The 17,349-nt window shown below is 33.6% G+C and overlaps 3 protein-coding genes across 3 annotated transcripts; 1 reads left to right on the top strand and 2 right to left on the bottom strand.

Annotated features, from left to right (window-relative positions):
- Positions 1-674: 674 nt before the first annotated feature.
- Positions 675-3,893, top strand: LOS1 (Ran GTPase-binding protein LOS1; the record flags this gene model as incomplete). The annotated part of the gene is made up of 1 exon (XM_041550643.1): positions 675-3,893. The coding sequence occupies one exon, from the start codon at positions 675-677 to the stop codon at positions 3,891-3,893; it is 3,219 nt and encodes a 1,072-aa protein (XP_041406577.1).
- Positions 3,894-4,253: 360 nt separating this feature from the next.
- Positions 4,254-5,312, bottom strand: RFC2 (replication factor C subunit 2; the record flags this gene model as incomplete). The annotated part of the gene is made up of 1 exon (XM_041550642.1): positions 4,254-5,312. The coding sequence occupies one exon, from the start codon at positions 5,310-5,312 to the stop codon at positions 4,254-4,256; it is 1,059 nt and encodes a 352-aa protein (XP_041406576.1).
- Positions 5,313-5,591: 279 nt separating this feature from the next.
- Positions 5,592-13,016, bottom strand: KABA2_04S13068 (uncharacterized protein; the record flags this gene model as incomplete). The annotated part of the gene is made up of 1 exon (XM_041550641.1): positions 5,592-13,016. One exon carries the CDS (start codon positions 13,014-13,016, stop codon positions 5,592-5,594), a length of 7,425 nt encoding a protein of 2,474 aa, XP_041406575.1.
- Between the last annotated feature and the right edge of the window lie 4,333 nt (positions 13,017-17,349).

The raw sequence follows: 17,349 nt of genomic DNA, 5'->3' as shown, positions 1-17,349 counted from the left end.
CCCCCCTGGCTACCTTGCCAGCTCATCTCATCTCATCGCATTGGATCTTCTTGGGTTCAAACTTGCCAGCAGCAGCAGCTTCACCAACTTTTATAGCTACAAAATGTGACAGCGACGGCCACAGCGAGAGTGGACAGCGCAAACACCGCGAGAAGCGAAGCGAAAAGTTTTTCAATCTTTCGATGGACAAAGAGAGAGAAAAAGATTTTGAGTGAGCTTTTTTTTGTTGTTTTCGTTGGATATCTATACATTTTATATAAAGGCCAGGTTTTAACACAAGTGAATACCCAGCTTCACAATTCAGCTAGATCTGTACTGTATCTCATTCGTGCTACAAGACTAGAAGATATATATATATATATACTGCTAAGAAATTTTATCCATATTCATTTGACGATAGGTACATATATATACATATATACCCCAGTAAACAGTTATTTATTTGATCTGACCGGAGACTTCAGCCATAGCATCACATTTCGAAGAACAAGCTAAAGGAGTATAAGATAAAAAGATTAAAGTAGTAAGTGTCCATAAACTCATTTATCCTGTTACTGTAGAAAAAAAAAGGGAAGCAGTTTTCCATCAATTAGTGTTTTTCATTTTCCATATTTTTTTTATTTATTTTATATCATTTGCATTTCCAGTCATAATTACCATCCTTTTACTCCGATATGTTACAAAGAATTAGAAACGTTATATCTGTGGCGAATGATTCCACTTCAGATGTAGATACAAAGAAGCAAGCATTGAATTATTTGAATGAAATGAAAGATGATCCTAATGCATCTCAATTCTTCTCTTCTTTATTGATAGATCCTTTATCAGATGATATCACTAAATTTGTATCTTTACAAGTTCTATGTGATATCGTGAATCAAGCGTCTCTATTGAATAATAAAGAACAAATTGTATTTATAAAGACTACCACAGTGAATTTTATTCGAGATTTAATCACTAATGATTTAAAAGGTCAAGAATATTTTAGAAATAAAATTGCTGAATTGATCACTAGATTATTTTATGCAAGTTATGGTGAATGTAATGGAAATCAATGGATTACTTTTTTTAGTGATATGATCTCTTTATTATCGATAGAATCATTAGTGAAATCTATCTCTTCCGAATTTTCTCCACTAGGGTTAGATTTTTTCGCAAGAATTTGTGGTTTTATTAATACAGAAATTGCTGATCAAACTTTTGTAAGATCTAAAGATATCCAAATTAAAAATAATAGTTTAAAAGATTCAATGAGAATTCAGGATGTCTCTGTATTAGTAACAATATGGTTAAATTCTTTAAAGAGTATGATTCCATCTAATGGTACTAATGTTGCTCAAGCTCAAATACCTCAAATTAATAAAGAAATCTCCATATTAATATTATCATGTATTGGGTCATATATCTCATGGATCGATGTAAATTTGATCATTAATGAGGAATATATATCTGTCATTTACAGTTTCCTTGATTATCATGAAACTCAAATAGCTTGTTGCCAATGTTTATGTGAAATTATCTCTAAAAAGATGAAACCAGTAGATAAATTGACTTTATTGAGTATGTTAAGTCTTACTGAGAAAATTGCAAAGATAGAACAAGACGATTTAGAGGTATATGAACAGATTGCCAAATTAGTATCATCTGTAGGATTAGAACTTGCCATTATCTTAGATCAATGTAATGATATATCTCCACAGGATCCTACTTATAATGAAACACAACAAGTTGCAAACGCAGCTGATCAACAAATTTTATTACAAGTATCACCATTGGTATTGAAATTCATGGTCTACGAGTACGATTCAGTGACACAACAATGTTTCCCATTTATTACCCAATATTTAGGAATCTTAAAGAAATTATTCGCTCTAGGAGGGAAACCAGGTTCTGCAGTAGCAATGGCCTCCAAAAAACAAACTTTAACAAATGGACATTCCAACTTCTTATTTTCATTATTAGAAGTTATCGTCAAGAAAATGAGAATAGATGAAAGTAGTGATGAGGATTCTCAAGACGAAATAGATGAATTTAATGAAACTATTAGATCAAAGATAAAGACTTTCCAAGATAGTGTTTGTGTGATTAGTCCGACAATTTATTTACAAAATATTACTAATCAAATTGAATCTTTACTTCTTCTAACTAATTCAAATAAAGATTGGAGAGATCCAGAGTTAATGATTTATCAAATACATAATTTGGCTGAAAGTATCCGTAATAACTTATTCGGTGTCAATAAAAATGAAATTTCTACTTCTGAGCCAGCTCAGATTATGGTTAAATTTATGGATGCTCTTTTACAAAATCCTACCATTTTCACGTTGGATAACTCATATGTTCAGATTTCTTTCTTTGAATTAGTCGTTAGACATAACAATTTTTTGAATAATGATAAAGATGAATTTGCACTCTTAAACATTTTCTGTAGTGATTTTGGTATGTTCAACAAGAGAGAAAAGGTTAGAATAAGAACATGGTATTTATTTACTAGACTATTGAAAATTACAAAACCTAAACTCTCTACAAATATCATCAACGAAATAATAAACAAACTGAGTCAATTATTAGTCATCAAAGTAGGAAATGTTAGTGCCGATGGAACCGAGGATGATACCACTTTTAGTAACCAAATGTATCTTTTTGAAGGTATTGGTTTATTAATTGGAGCAAACTCAGATCAAAATTATGATATTTTGGATAACGTACTTACTCCTCTATTTAAGGATTTAGAGACTTGTATTTCTTCCCAGATCCAAACTCCAGAAGTTATACTTCAATGTCATCATATTTTGATGGCTATTGGGACTTTAGCAAGAGGTGTTCAAGGTGGGTTAGTCCCAGAAAATCAAGTTAATAACGTCTTGGTCAACAAAAAATTAATTACTAAATCCTTAATCGAAAAATTTTCAAATATAGCAGAGGTTGTACTAGTTACATTTTCTTTCTTCAACAAGTTTGAAAATATTAGAGATGCCTCAAGGTTCACTTTCTCGAGATTGATTCCAATATTAAACAGTGGAATCATTCCTTTTACAAATAAATTGATTGCACTATTTCTCGAATCTGACCTTAAAGTGCTAGAGATGAATGATTTCTTAGGTTTCCTGGGTCAAATGGTCCACATGTTTCACAAGGATGAAGGTTGTTATCAACTTTATAATGATCTGTTAACTCCCACTATTGAGAAAATACATTCTTTACTCTCTCAGATAGAACAAGAACATAATACAAATCCTGGGCTTGTCGAAAACAATCCTGGTAAAAATATTGTTATTACTGACACGTTTAGAGATAAAGTACTATTGAAAAAAGCTTATTATTCGTTCTTGCAATCATTTATTACTAATTCTGTCACTTCGCTACTATTATCGGAGAAAAATTTTAACACGCTTTCGTTAATTTTGACAGACTTACTGACTTACACACCGGAAGATGTGCAGGAAACATCAGCAATGAAGTTAGCATTTAATGTCTTGTTCAATTTTGTGAAATATTTCGGCTCTGGTAAATGTACAGATCCTAATGACATCCACGCGGCTAATACAAATAGAATAGAAGGTCTTAATGAATTTTTGATAACGAAGGCTGTGCCATTGGTCTTTGAAATTCCATTTAGACCTGAATATAAATTTAATATAAAAGAAGGTAGCTATAGAGTCATGGCATCTGATTTATCACGTCTGTTAAAAGAACTATATGTCCAAAGTAACTATGAAGTTACAGACATGAACTCAAATCCATGTTTGAAATACCTTTCTGAAATATATCTACCTCAAATCCAATTTCCAAACCAGCTAATAATGGAATTGATAGAAGTACTTGTTACTCTGGACCAAAAAGCATTTGAAAAGTATTACGTGTCTCTTATCGAGAAATTGACATTATCTTAAGCATATCATATTCAATAATAAATCTTCCTCCCCTGTCTTCTTTAACTTAATATCTTGAATATTTCCTCTATTCAAAAAAATTCTGCATAACCCTTGATATCCATGTATTCATTATTTTGGTTTAACCAATCGCGATGCATATTATTTAACCATAAATACATCTGGTTACAACGGCATATATAAGTCATATAATTTATTTATTTAACTACATTGATCCTTTTTTTTACTATTTCTTTTGTTCGCCGAACAGTATAGACAATCATTTTAACCTACAGAAATCGCATTTCTCTCTTGATTAAAGTTGGTGTATTGTTGGTTATATATAAAATATATACAATTAGCAGAAGATTTTATAAGTGGTTATACTTGAGAAATTTTAATAAGTGCGTTCAACAATTGAATACGTTCATTTGTACCATTTGTTAATTTAGAATCAGTATCAAACAGAATCATTGAAACTTGGTTTTTAAAGTTAGTATCGAACATATCGTTAGTAATGTAATGTTCATGCAATTGATTGATCACAGAAGCGCCGGACCATCCGTCCTTACAGAAATCACTAACATATTGTACGATACTATTCACATCTTTGCTGGCTACCTTTTCAACTATTTCCTTTAGTATAGGAGTTGGTACTATGCCGGCCAATTCCTCCAATTGCCCAGGAGTTATCTTATTGTTATCGTTGTAATTGCTTAACTTCGATGCAGATTGTAATAATGTTATGGCTTTTCTCAAATCACCAGCCGATATGTCTAAGATCTTCTCCAAACTACCTTCTTCATAAGTAACGGATTCCTGATCTGCAACATATGATAGCCTACTTAATGCATTAGAGGCATCTAACGATTTAAATCTGAATTTGGAACATCTTGAAGCCAATGGATCAATAATCCTAGTAATATAATTACATATCAAACAAAATCTTGTAACACCTGAATATGTTTCCATTGTTCTACGTAGAGCACTTTGTGCATCTGCTGTCATAGAGTCAGCTTCATCTAGAATAATAATTTTATAAGGAGGGCAAGGATAATTTTCTAGGTCCTCATTTGATGGTTTAGACACGGTTAAACGAGCAAAATTCTTCACTTTCTCTCTGACAATAGAGATACCACGTTCATCTGAGGCATTCAGCTCCAACACTCTTGATTTTACTAGACTTGGGCCAAATAACTCCTTTGTTAGTGCCAATATTGTAGATGTCTTACCTGTACCTGGGGGTCCATAAAATAACATATGAGGTAAATTTGCTGATTGTAATGTTTTCTTTAGGACGGTAACAGCGTGATCCTGAGCTGCAACATCATCCAACTTTCTTGGTCTGTATTTTTCAACCCATGGTTGAGAATGCTCTTGATCGGCAGCGCTGGATAACTTTCTCCTTTTATTGTTTTCTAACTCCTGCAATTTTGACATTGATAATATATATATATTGACCTAGGTAATCTCTGATAATTTATCTTAATAGCCTATGAGTTTGTTTTTCTTAAATAAAATATTCATAAATATAGAACTGTTCATTGAAAAATTTTGGTGTTTCGAAGATTTGTTTTCTCTTAAAAGTAGCCTCGCGTTACGCGAATCGAAGCCTATAGAAACGTAAAAGATTAAAAACAGTAGTAGGTTTGAGATATCGTTAATTTTCGAATAAGTATATAATTGACTGAACATAAATATCTATATATAAGTTTTTACCTACCAGAATGGACACCAGCCGATATAATGTTGGCATAGATTTTCTATTGATGTTGCTTGCTGAATTAACTTATCAACTTGCTCAGGTACATCTAATTGGGCCCCAGGCCCCATATCGTTACCGACTAATTTTGCTGTTATTCTTCTCAAAACAAGTACAGATCTAGCATTTCTCATTTCATTATCTTGCTGCTCCTCCATTTTTGTAAATTCTTCTTGGGTTATAGCACCTTTTCTTAATAAATCGTTTAAGTTAGTGTCCGGAAGCTCAATACCTGTCATTTCCATGATTTTTTCACGAGATATATCAAAGCCCCAATGAATCAGAGGATCAAAGGCGAAAGCCTCTAGAATAGCCATTAATGACTCTTTGTTATCTCTCAGCACCCTCATTATATTTTCGCAAGTAATTCTAAAACTACCTTCTACACCACTAACTTCCATCGCATTTGTAAGCATCCTTGTTAATCTAAAAGGAACCTTTTCTGGAAATTTATCTCTCAGTATAGCTGCTTCAAAACAATCACCAAAATCAATATGGACTACTTTACCTGTATACTTATCTAGTAAAAGATTACTTGGATGACGGTCACCCAGACCAAGAATGTATCCAACAATTGACATAACAGCTAAAGATCTAGTGTATGTAGTACGACGTTCCAACCAGGACTCCGATGATCTGCTTTTCAACCATAACACATCTGCCAAATCATTGCCCTCAGTGTTATCCATAGCATATTCAAACACCTCGACCTTCTGTAGCAGCGTTAGTATGTCATAATCAGGAGCCATCTGTAACATTACCCAATGTTCAATGTTCAATGGAACCTTGTTTGTTTCTCTATGATCTCTGATTAACACATGGAAAGTATCGCTATTTGGTACCCAGCCTAAAATACCTGACTTCGGAGATAAAGGAATCGCAGGAAATTGTTGGATATCTAAATGCCTTCTAAAACACTCAGGATCATTTTGTAATAACGAATTCACAAGACCAAATAATTGCATCACTAAACTATCTTGTCTAATATCTTCATGACCTTTTAGAGCATATTGGTAATCTCTTCCGTTAGTACCCTTAATTGATATCTTACGAGGTCTTTGTTTTGACGAAATTACTGGAAAAACAGGTTTAAAATGAGAAATTGTAATGACTTCTTCACCTATCCGGTATGTACCTGGCACACTTAATTTCATGTTCCTGGCCTTTAATAGTTTAGGAGAAACGTGTTGTAACTCTAGCGTCTCCAGTTCAGGAACTAATTTACTGATCTTTCTAAACACGTTATAGTAAATATCCCATGCTTGATTCAAATTGCTTAGATCGTTGGAAACTTTGTATTTTTCTACCCATTTATAAGCATTTCCCAGATCTCTACCAAAATGGTTCTGGAATGATATTTCACGAAGGGTTTCAGGGCCAGCCTGTAGTAATTCGTGTAGTGGTTCTAACGTAGCAAACATTTTCTCGATATTATGTTCACCAAAATATTGTCGGCTTGCGTTTTCCAAACCTTCATACCACAATTCATGCCATAAGACAGCTATACGAATTAATTCGTGACTAACTAGTTCGGCTTGATCCACTAATTCTGAACTGTGCATTCTCATATTTTCAACTATAGAGAGAGCTGCCTTTTGTCTAGAAACTGACTCGGATTTAATTGCAACAGTCAACGGATATACAAGCTCTTGAGGGTGAACTTTCCCAAGATTCGAGAGTAACGATAATAGTGACCTACTCACAATTATATTTTCTTGGTGAATACGTGATATTAGTTGTGGTAAGACCTCGAGCCATGTACCTATATTAATTAACGTAAACCCCTCATGCATTGCCTGTGTAGCTTCTGGGAGTCCACCAAATTTAAACCATAACGTTAGTAATCTTAAAGCATCTTGGATAGAATTTACTCCTGATAATGCTATGGAATGAAAAAATCCCTTCATAGCAGGGACAACATGACGTTGAATTAATTCAGCAGGGTAATCATTTTCGTCGATTTCGGTAAAAGTTGAGGAACCTATTAGGTCCATTCTTGATTGGTTTTTATCATCTACCAATACGTCTTTATTGGTATCAATGGATCCTTGTTCGTCATTAGAAACTTCTACCTTCTTTGACCTTGACACAGATATAACCTCGAAGTTAGCAAGCGCCCAGTTATGCCATGCCTTATAAGAAGATTTGTCAAAATGGGTTGCTAATAGATATGAGCCTAAGATAGAGTCTGGATCAACAAGGCGCCAATTTGGTTCTAGAGCAGCACGCCATTCTCCTTGTTTTAGGAAACATCTTGATAATAATTTTGTATAAGCAGTTACATTTTCTGGTGAGGTATTGCTCTTTTCCACTACGCGTTCACGAATCATATTTGTAGGATCTAATCCCAGATCCATTGTCATTCTGGATGTAAATGTTATCAGGTGGCTTAATGCATCCTTTTCGGACCCATCAGCCCAGAGATACTTCAACTGTGCGTACACTACAGGGGGGGGTGCTACCACAGCGTACGGTTGATCTGGATCATCTAAATTATCTACAAGCATATTTAATACAGTTTTAGCCATTCCCATTCTGTTTGATTTTCTACACAAATTAGCAAATTTTACCCAACTGTTGATATCGTCTTTTGGTTTCACAACAAGGGAACGGATTAATAAAGCCTGCTGCCAGACATCTACATTTTTCTGGACACCTATTAACCTCTTATTCCACGTATCCTTCATATCCGGCTTCTTAGTTGAGTCGAATGGTAACTTTTTATATGTAATTATTTCTTCGAGCTCAGAAAGTATTTGTAAGCGAATTACAAATCCATACGTTCTGCTGTAACTCTCGTTTAAAGAAGATGACATGTCTGTCATGAGCAAATTACGGGCATTATCAATATGGTCTGTTGATTTGTGGAAGTTATTTCTATGCAAAGAAAAAATAGCGTCGAAGTATTCTCTTTCAAATGTGTTTGGTGTGATATGATTGACATATTGTTCCATCATATCCCAATAGCCTAGGTTCCAGACAGCACCAGCTGTCAATGGAGCAATATTTTGGCGTGTTTCATGAGTGACAGAACTCCATTTTTCCTTCGTTAGATCGAGTAATTCGGTCCATTCTCCGAGCGCATATAATGATCTCATTTTACCAAGCATTACTGGGGACGATGTGTCGCCCTCTTTTATTCTTTCGTTGTAGGAATTTAAAGCATCTTCCCAACGTTGCAATTTTTCATACCACGTCTCTTTCAATTGCATATCATGATGTTGTTCCGCATACTTTAGAATACCTATTGAAGCATCTGTTTGATGAAGTTGATTATTAATACTTATGAGAGATTCAATAGTGGAGCTATTGGCATTTTCGGTAAGCTCTTGTTCCTCATAATAGAGAGCTTTGGCAAAAGCGTGACATTTTTGTGCGTATTTACCTAAGGTCTCAGATGTTAGTGGTAACATGTTTGAGTCATGCTCCATAAATTCCACAACATTCAGTAAAGTTTGATATATTTCGGGTGGAGTCTGAAGGGAAGATAGAGCCTTGTTCAGGGATTTCATGAAGTCGTCCCTGTACGTAGAGCCCAATTCTCTCCAACAACTAGCAAATGACACATTGAATAAATCTCTTGCTAATGGATAATAGGCACTTACTAAATTAGAACATGCACGAAGTGCTTGTGACGGGGATTCTTTCAATAACTGAATAGATAATCTTCTAAACCATTCTTGCCAATCATCTCTTGTTCTCTGTTGGCTGCAGTCCCAAGATACTTTCAAATTTTCTTCATTTACAGTTAGATTTCGTAGTGGTGGAGTGTCCGGTTCATCAGTTTTATTCTGAATTCCGGGTATTTTATCAGTAGCATTTACTGGAAGACTTTCGTTATTTAATAGTCGGCTAATAAGTTGATCGTAAATTGAATGCTGAATTTTTTTCTTGATCAGAGTTTTGTTAATTATTGGTATAAACACAATAAAATCATGATCCATCTGAAGTAGTAGGAAACAAATTGTATTCATGGTAGCTTTAATCAAGTCTTTCTCATCGGAGGTTAAAATTCTTACAAGAGTATGCAGTATAGTTGATGACATTTCGGAAAGATCAATTATCCTTGCTAGCTTACCGATAGTAAAGATAGCACTTTTTCTGAGAGATTCAATAGAATATTCGGCAAGGTATATCAATTTAGGTATAATAAAATGAACGTATTCCTCTAGGTTTGTTTCAAACGCCACAAGACATTTTAAAATTTTTATAGATACAGTTTTTTTCACCGAACTATCGTGCTCTAGAACATTCAAAAAATGAGTTAAAATTAATGGCATATACTGCTTCAGTTCACTTCTTATAGTCGTAGATAACACTTCAATTAAAGATATTATTGTACTCTGAAGTTTTATAATAGGGAAAAATTCAAAGATTGTAGTGAATACTTCCTCAACATAGGGAACAATTTCTTGTTTTGCCAACGTTATAAGCGAACTGAGTTGTTGGAAATAAAAGTCAAGTAGCGATGGAGGACATGTTTTCATAACAGATAGAATACTTGGCATCACTTGGTCTAAAAATACGGTTGAACGTGTTCCTAACAGTTGTAATATATGAATTATAGCTTGTGTAGAGGTCGTGTAATGTGTTGACAACGTCGAATCATTCAAAATTTTCGTTAATCGTGTAATAGCAACTCTAGGATAATATTCCTCATTTGATTGAGACATACCTTTCATTAAAAGAGCAATTTCGATAGGAGGCGCATTTTGTTCTATTGGTGCCTTGGAATTGGTGATAAATTCGGCTGCCCTGTGTTTATAAGGGTCTAATGCACCTAATATACCAAGTACTCTGAGTGCCTCTGTTCTGACTCCCGTTGAGGAATCTGTTTTTAGAATACTCATTAATTCACCTAATAGATTACGATAGTCAAGGTACGGTTCGATGACATATCCAGACGCACTTGACATTTTCCCAAGAGTTCTTAAAGCAGCCTCTCTCTTCATACTGTTTGATTGGTCGTGCAGAACAGTTATAATAATAGGCATTACTTTATCAACGTGACCTCTCATTTCTGTTCCAACAGCAATTGTTAAGTCACCAATTACATCTAAAGAGGTACACACCACTGATGTTGAAGGGTCTTGGACTTTTAGTAATAACACCTCCAATACCTCAATTAAATATGGGTGACAGGTAGTGGGGCTCGTAACAATCAGTAAATCTAATAAAATTACAGTCTCTTCCTTCTTTCTTGTTATGTGTGTGTGTCTTAACATGGATAGATACCCTAACATCGTCTTCTGAAGAAATGGAATAACTGAAGAGGCATTACTCCCACTCAGCGTGCCTATTAGTTTTATTGCTTCTTTTTGAATTGGGAAATATTGATCATGAAGAGTTATAAAAATAAGTCTTAGGTTATCTGGTTGTGCTAAGTGATGAACAAAGTTTTTATTCAAATTTTGTAAAATATCAAGTCTAATTTCATCGACTGGATCCGTAATAGCAAGACTTAGTAGTTTGCTTAATATTTCTGCTGTTAGTTCAGATTCTTCGTTAGTATCAGGGGTGTAATTATCAGTCATAGAAAACACCTTGCAAGATATTAAAGCTGCGAGTTTTCTAACTTCGGGGTCTTCATGGGCAGTATAATCAATGATAACCAGGCTAGTTAATTTTTTTATAGATGTTGTACCAGATATATCTTTCAACATTTTTAATGATTGTACTAATACTTTGCAGTCATTCTCATCACTATTACTCTCCCTATTTGCATTAAAGTATAATCTGTTTCTATATTTTCTTGCTTCCTTGATATTTACAGGTTTGGTACTTGTACGGGGTCCTGATGAGTAAAATCTACCACCATAGAGTGTCTTGGATAGTGACGCACAGAGATGATCGTCTATTCCTTTTTCAGCAGAAGGAGTTTTGCTTATTATTGTTGCTAGTGTATCTTGCATATATTGTGTGGGGTAGCACTGTAACATAAGATTTAAGATATCCTTGTTTAGGTACTTGAGTAGAGCTGGACCAATAGCAATAGACAATTTCTGAACACAGTAGAACAAATCTTCCTCAAATGGCCTCCGGATCTTGTATTTCATTTTAAGTCCATCTGTTATATTATAGATTATCTCATCTAGGTATGGAGTTATATTATGCCCTGTTTCAAAAGCGACATCACCCAGGGCCATTAGTACCGCACCACGATCGCCAATATTCATAAAATTAACCCTCATCGACTTTAATGCTTTAAGGCAGTACTTTACAATTGGATCCATATATTTTGATATAAAAATTTTGCGATTAAACTTGGAAAATAATGGGAACACCCTGTAAACTTCTTGCCTCACAACTTCAGATTTGTGTTCTCTCCAGTGCATGCAATTTTTAAACATTTCATTTATTTTATTCTTAATAAGTCTATTATTATCAGATGACAAAAGTTCATGATATATTAATAAACTCGAATGTACATATTCAATTCCACCAAAAGTAAACCCTGAGTCGCATTCTTTGAATAATCTCTCTACCCATTTCTCATTTTCATGTGAATTATTTCTGGTTCGCAGCACAATTAGACATTTCCCTAGTAACTTGGCTGTGTCCTCTCTGATAACGATTTTGTTATCTCGGACAGCATTTAAAATGTTTTCCAATATGTCATCAATAAATGGGTATAAGAGGTAAGGTGAATTATCTGCCAGCCCTGTTAAAATAAGTAATGCTGCATGCTTTTTATATTCTAGTTTAGAATTTGTGTTATTTTCTGGTACTGATGTTAACCATTCCAGAGAATTTTTAACCTCACTTTCAACAAACTCAGATGTGATTGTACCACCTCCAGGTACAGCTAGCTTACCTAGTGTTGAGGCTGCCAAACGCATCACACCCATATCATTAGACGGTAGAACCATTCGAAGGTAATTTGCCAATCTAGCCGTTTGGTTTGGAAGCTCTTCGATGTGTAAGTAGAATGCAATAAGAGTATCTACGGCGGTGATACCACCAATTTTTTCCTCAGTTGTTGCACCATGGAGCAGTTCAAATATTTTGTTGTTGATGATATTACTGAATCTTTGGAATTGTTCAACTGATAAATCCCTTGAAATAGAAATTAGGGATTCCTTTAGTTCTTTAGTGGCATTCGATCGGTCTTGTGGGTCTGGGCTTTTCAGTCTGTCGAATATAGAATTAAAAATTGAATAGGTGCTATCAAAATCAGAGAATGAGTTATCTGTTTCGGAAAAAAGTTTATTGTCTTGTGCATTAATGGATGCAATCCTTCTTGGATCACTAGAACTCGTCCCTGTAGAATTTACAGGAGCTGACGAAAGAGACATGTTATCTTCGGAGGCAGAGTGTGAATTGATCAGTTTCTTTCTGACTCGTACATTTTTTGGGTCCACCTTCCTCCTTAAAGAAAGCATGGTTTATAGATGAAGAATTGGGTGATCTATAGTAAAATTACTAAGATAAATCAATGGATGATCAGTGTTTTATGTAGTTCAAACTAATCCCGTTAATCTGTTATATATGAGCCACTCAAGTCTTATTAGTTTACATATATGATTTGTTAATTAAATTTCACGATGCGGGTAAAAATATTTAGCACCAAATTTCTGAAACGGTATATTTCCTAAGTTGTGGTTATCAATTGTCGCTTTACAGTCTTCTGCGAGTAAAATAAAAAGATAATCATTAATTATTAATGAAATATATAAGTAGTTTGCATTAAATTATTTATTATTATGTGATGGATTGTGCAAGCTATGGAAGGGTATACAAATTTTTCGAAAAAAAATAAGCAGGAAGAAATAGAGACTATAATATACAAATGGTGCTAGCCTACTCCTACCTACTTAAAAAATGCCATTGATTTATAAGTTTACTTTTAATGGTAAATGTTTGTTTGTGTGTGTTTTATAAGTTTTTGTTGGTCATAAGTTCATGTTACTGTAATCATGTTACATCTCCAAAACTGGATCCTTTGCAAATAGAGAATTTGGTTTCTTGTTTGGATCATTGAAATAGTCAGGGGTATTCAGTTTATTGAAATTGATGTACGTTTCATTGTCCGATTTAATTGAGGATTCCTCTGGTAAAGTCACGTTGAAAAGGTCAAGTTTCTTATACTTTAGGTCGTTTAGTGACCTCCAGTACTTTCTAATATATTTATCCTGAACCGCACTCTCGATTTTATCGATTAGAGTTTGATTGAATTCTTTACTTAATTGTTCGTAAAGAGTTCTTTCATGAAGATAGATAACTGGGTCCTTACCGGGTGAAAGTAGATTTGGAGAAACCTCACTTCTTAACAAGCTTAAATATTCTCTCTTCATTGAGATAGAGATATTTTGAGCATATTGGATTTCCAATTCACGTAATCTATAAGAAGTTGAAGTAAATGAATTGTAAATGTTAGCCAAAAGATCGATGTTACCATCTTTGAATTCTTTGCTACCTTTGATATTCATTAGTATTGTCCATATATCATTGAAGTCGATGTCATTAAGTGTCTTTGTTTTCTCTAATGGAGTGTATATTTCATCTGGATACCAGCCCTTCAAGTTTGAACATTTCTCTACTATTTTACTTTTCACCCAGTATCTTAGATCAGGCAAATAGGTCTTACCTTGGAAAGTGGAATAACCGTACGGCTTGGGAACACTATATTCGTGTTGCAATGCAGTGATATACTTTGTTGGAATCAAAGTTGGAATACCGTGATACATGGTGTTAACTAGAGGTGAAATAATTTGTAAACTGACAAAATGATCATTTCTACAGTTATAAACTTGGAATTTCTTATGCGTTTCGTATCTTTCTGCGCTGTTTAAACCTCTTTCTAATTTTTTTGATTTGATCAACTCTTCCGTTTCTTGCTTTACCAACTTCTTAACTGCATCCTTTGCATCATTTCCAAAATCACTTTCATGGTCCTTCACGTAGGTTTGCAATTGAGTAATGTTCAATCTAGCCAAATTATTATTTTCTTCTTTAAATTTATCAAGCGGATTTGGTAATATATTTTTTAACACTCTATCGTAAGTGTAGTTGGATTTCTTGGCCTGTTCTTCCAAATAGGATCTCATAGAATCCTTAGCAACGTCATCAGAGATACTTAACCCTGTCAAATCAATATATAGACCAGTATCCACGTCGATGAATCTGGCGTCAATATTATTCTTACCATTACCATTATTTCTTACAGTGATAGAATCGCCAACATCGACCAAATAACGACCATTACCATAACGTGGGTCTTCAAGAATCAAACTTTGATTGAAATATTGAGCCAAATAGTTCAAATGAGCAATCGGCAATTGTAAATCAAAATCATTATCCCATGGGAAAGTTTGGGCGTTGTAGATGTAACCGTACAGGGTACCATGACCTAACCATGATAAGATACCATTATTATAAGTGAATTTTTGGAAAGTTCTAATCATGGCATTTAATCTATTGAAATATTCCTGATGACTATCGATCAAATCATCACCATTAAAGAATCTCTTATCTCTGTGATGACCCATCCCCTTGAATTGTTGGATATTACCAGGTTCTGAGAAATATTTAGGAGCCAAGCAGGATGTGTTCTAACAGAAGTTTTCAAACTGTTCAAATAATGTAAATTATGAGCAGAAATTTCCTCCTTCGGAATTGCCTCTAATTCCTCAATTTTAGCATGGGCATCAAACTCAAAATCTTCAGGTTTTAAATGGATATAATCGTGTTTAAAGATTTCTGGATCGGTTTCCTTTATTTTGAGTTTATATTTATCTTTAGCAGTATCATTAGTTAAGAAATTATGCCATATTCTTTCATGGTCGAAAACAATCCCTCGAGGATCTAACTGTGAATTAAGATCAGCATATTCCATATCTTCTTCGTTATCATCATACTTGGAAGTATCTTGCAACCCAATAAAATCATGCATCAAACGAGACTCTATCACATTGGCTCTTTCATTCTGTTCGACTTCGATTTGGAACGATTCACCATCATCGGAAACCATTGTCAGGGATAATGGATTACGTTCGGAGGTCAATAGAGCGTTTCTTGTTTGTAATTGGAACACCTCAGTACGCACTCTATCGAATAACAAAGTAATATTTAAACCTGTAGAGAATTTTGGTTTCACAATCTTGCCATCTTTAATACCCATATTTGAACAATGATTAGAGATGACACTAAAGATATGACGTGTAGATAATTTCCTAGAGAAAAGGTACCATCTATTTAAAGAGTATTTATCTCTTTCATTTCTAAATAACGGTTCACCAATTTCGTTTTCAATAATATCTAATGTTTCTTTATCAAAGGCACCTTCAAAGAAGAAATTACAACTTAATTTAGTTTCTTTCAAAGCGATCAATTTATTTAGTTCATGGAAATCAGTCCAGTCATACCATGAAAATGGTAATTTCAAAGAACTAGTATCATCGGCGTTTCTCATCATATGATCCAAATAGACAGACCAAGTCAATCTTGGGTCGAAATCGTAAAGTTCCAGATCGTCAATTGATTCTACTCTTGAACCTTTGTCCGCACCAACAGGGATCGTCAAGAAATTTTCTAGAGTATATTCATCAATCCACATTGGTTTTGTATTAAACTTCATCTTTTCATACAATTTATATAATCTTAATAGACGAGATCCTTGTTCTTCGTTATTTGAATTATCATAAATCAATGCAGGTATATAATCCCACCATGAAGATGATGAATCCGCAATATGTTCGTCATTCTCTTCTAGTTCGTCTGCATCTTGATCATTATTATTATTATATTTAATAATATTTTGTTGTTGTTGTATAATAGGATCGATTTTAAAATATTCATAATCAGGATCTAAAGTTTTAGGATTAACATAAGGTTTATTAGAATTTAAATCATTGGAAGATTCACTACCAGACCAATAATATGCAATGGATGCGGATGATAATAATCCCGGTATCGAATCTTTAGTTTCTGAACTATTATATAAAGACCAATAGACTAAAGATAATATTAATTGTAATAATATTGTAGCAAAAAATATATTTCTAACTAATCTAGGATTAATTTTTGCAAGGCATCGGTGTAGGTATAGATGTATATACCTATAGATTCTATTTATCATCAATCTTAATCAAAAAAAATTAAAAAATGAAAATGGAAGGAAATAGATGATTTATAGAGACCTTAAAGAAAAAATGATATTGTCAAAATAATAATAGTAATATTAAAAAGCAATATATGCAAAACAGCGGCATGAATATGTTAAGTTGTATAACCTGATAGAGAGATAGGTGTATATCCTCTTATATATATATATATATATATGTAAGAATAAAAGTAAACTAAAAAGTAGTTATATTGTAAAAGATACTACCTTCTAGAATCAAATATTATATCTATTTAACTATATATATATATAAAGGTGAATGCAACTATTTACTTTATTGATACTATGAAAGACTGCCTGAAAAAAAAATACCAAGAAAAAAACAAAGAAAAAAAAAACAATAAACATATAAATAATAATAATAACAAGAAACGTAGAATAATTATAATTATAATTAGTGTAGTGGCTATATCGTAGTATATAATCAAAGAATATGGAGGGGAGGCGTAGAGAGAATATATGCAGTAGGAAGAGCTAAGAAAATATTGTGTGAGAATGGTGGGATTAATGGGTATTACAATATGTCAACGTCATTTCTGTGTGATTAATTACATTGAGAAGGTAAAAAAGAGAGCATACTTACAATTGTCTTC

This window comes from Maudiozyma barnettii (assembly GCF_903064755.1).
Source record: "Maudiozyma barnettii strain CLIB 1767 genome assembly, contig: KABA2_04, whole genome shotgun sequence".
Classification (NCBI taxonomy): Eukaryota; Fungi; Ascomycota; class Saccharomycetes; order Saccharomycetales; family Saccharomycetaceae; genus Maudiozyma; species Maudiozyma barnettii.
This window is presented reverse-complemented; position numbering and strand designations above follow the sequence as displayed.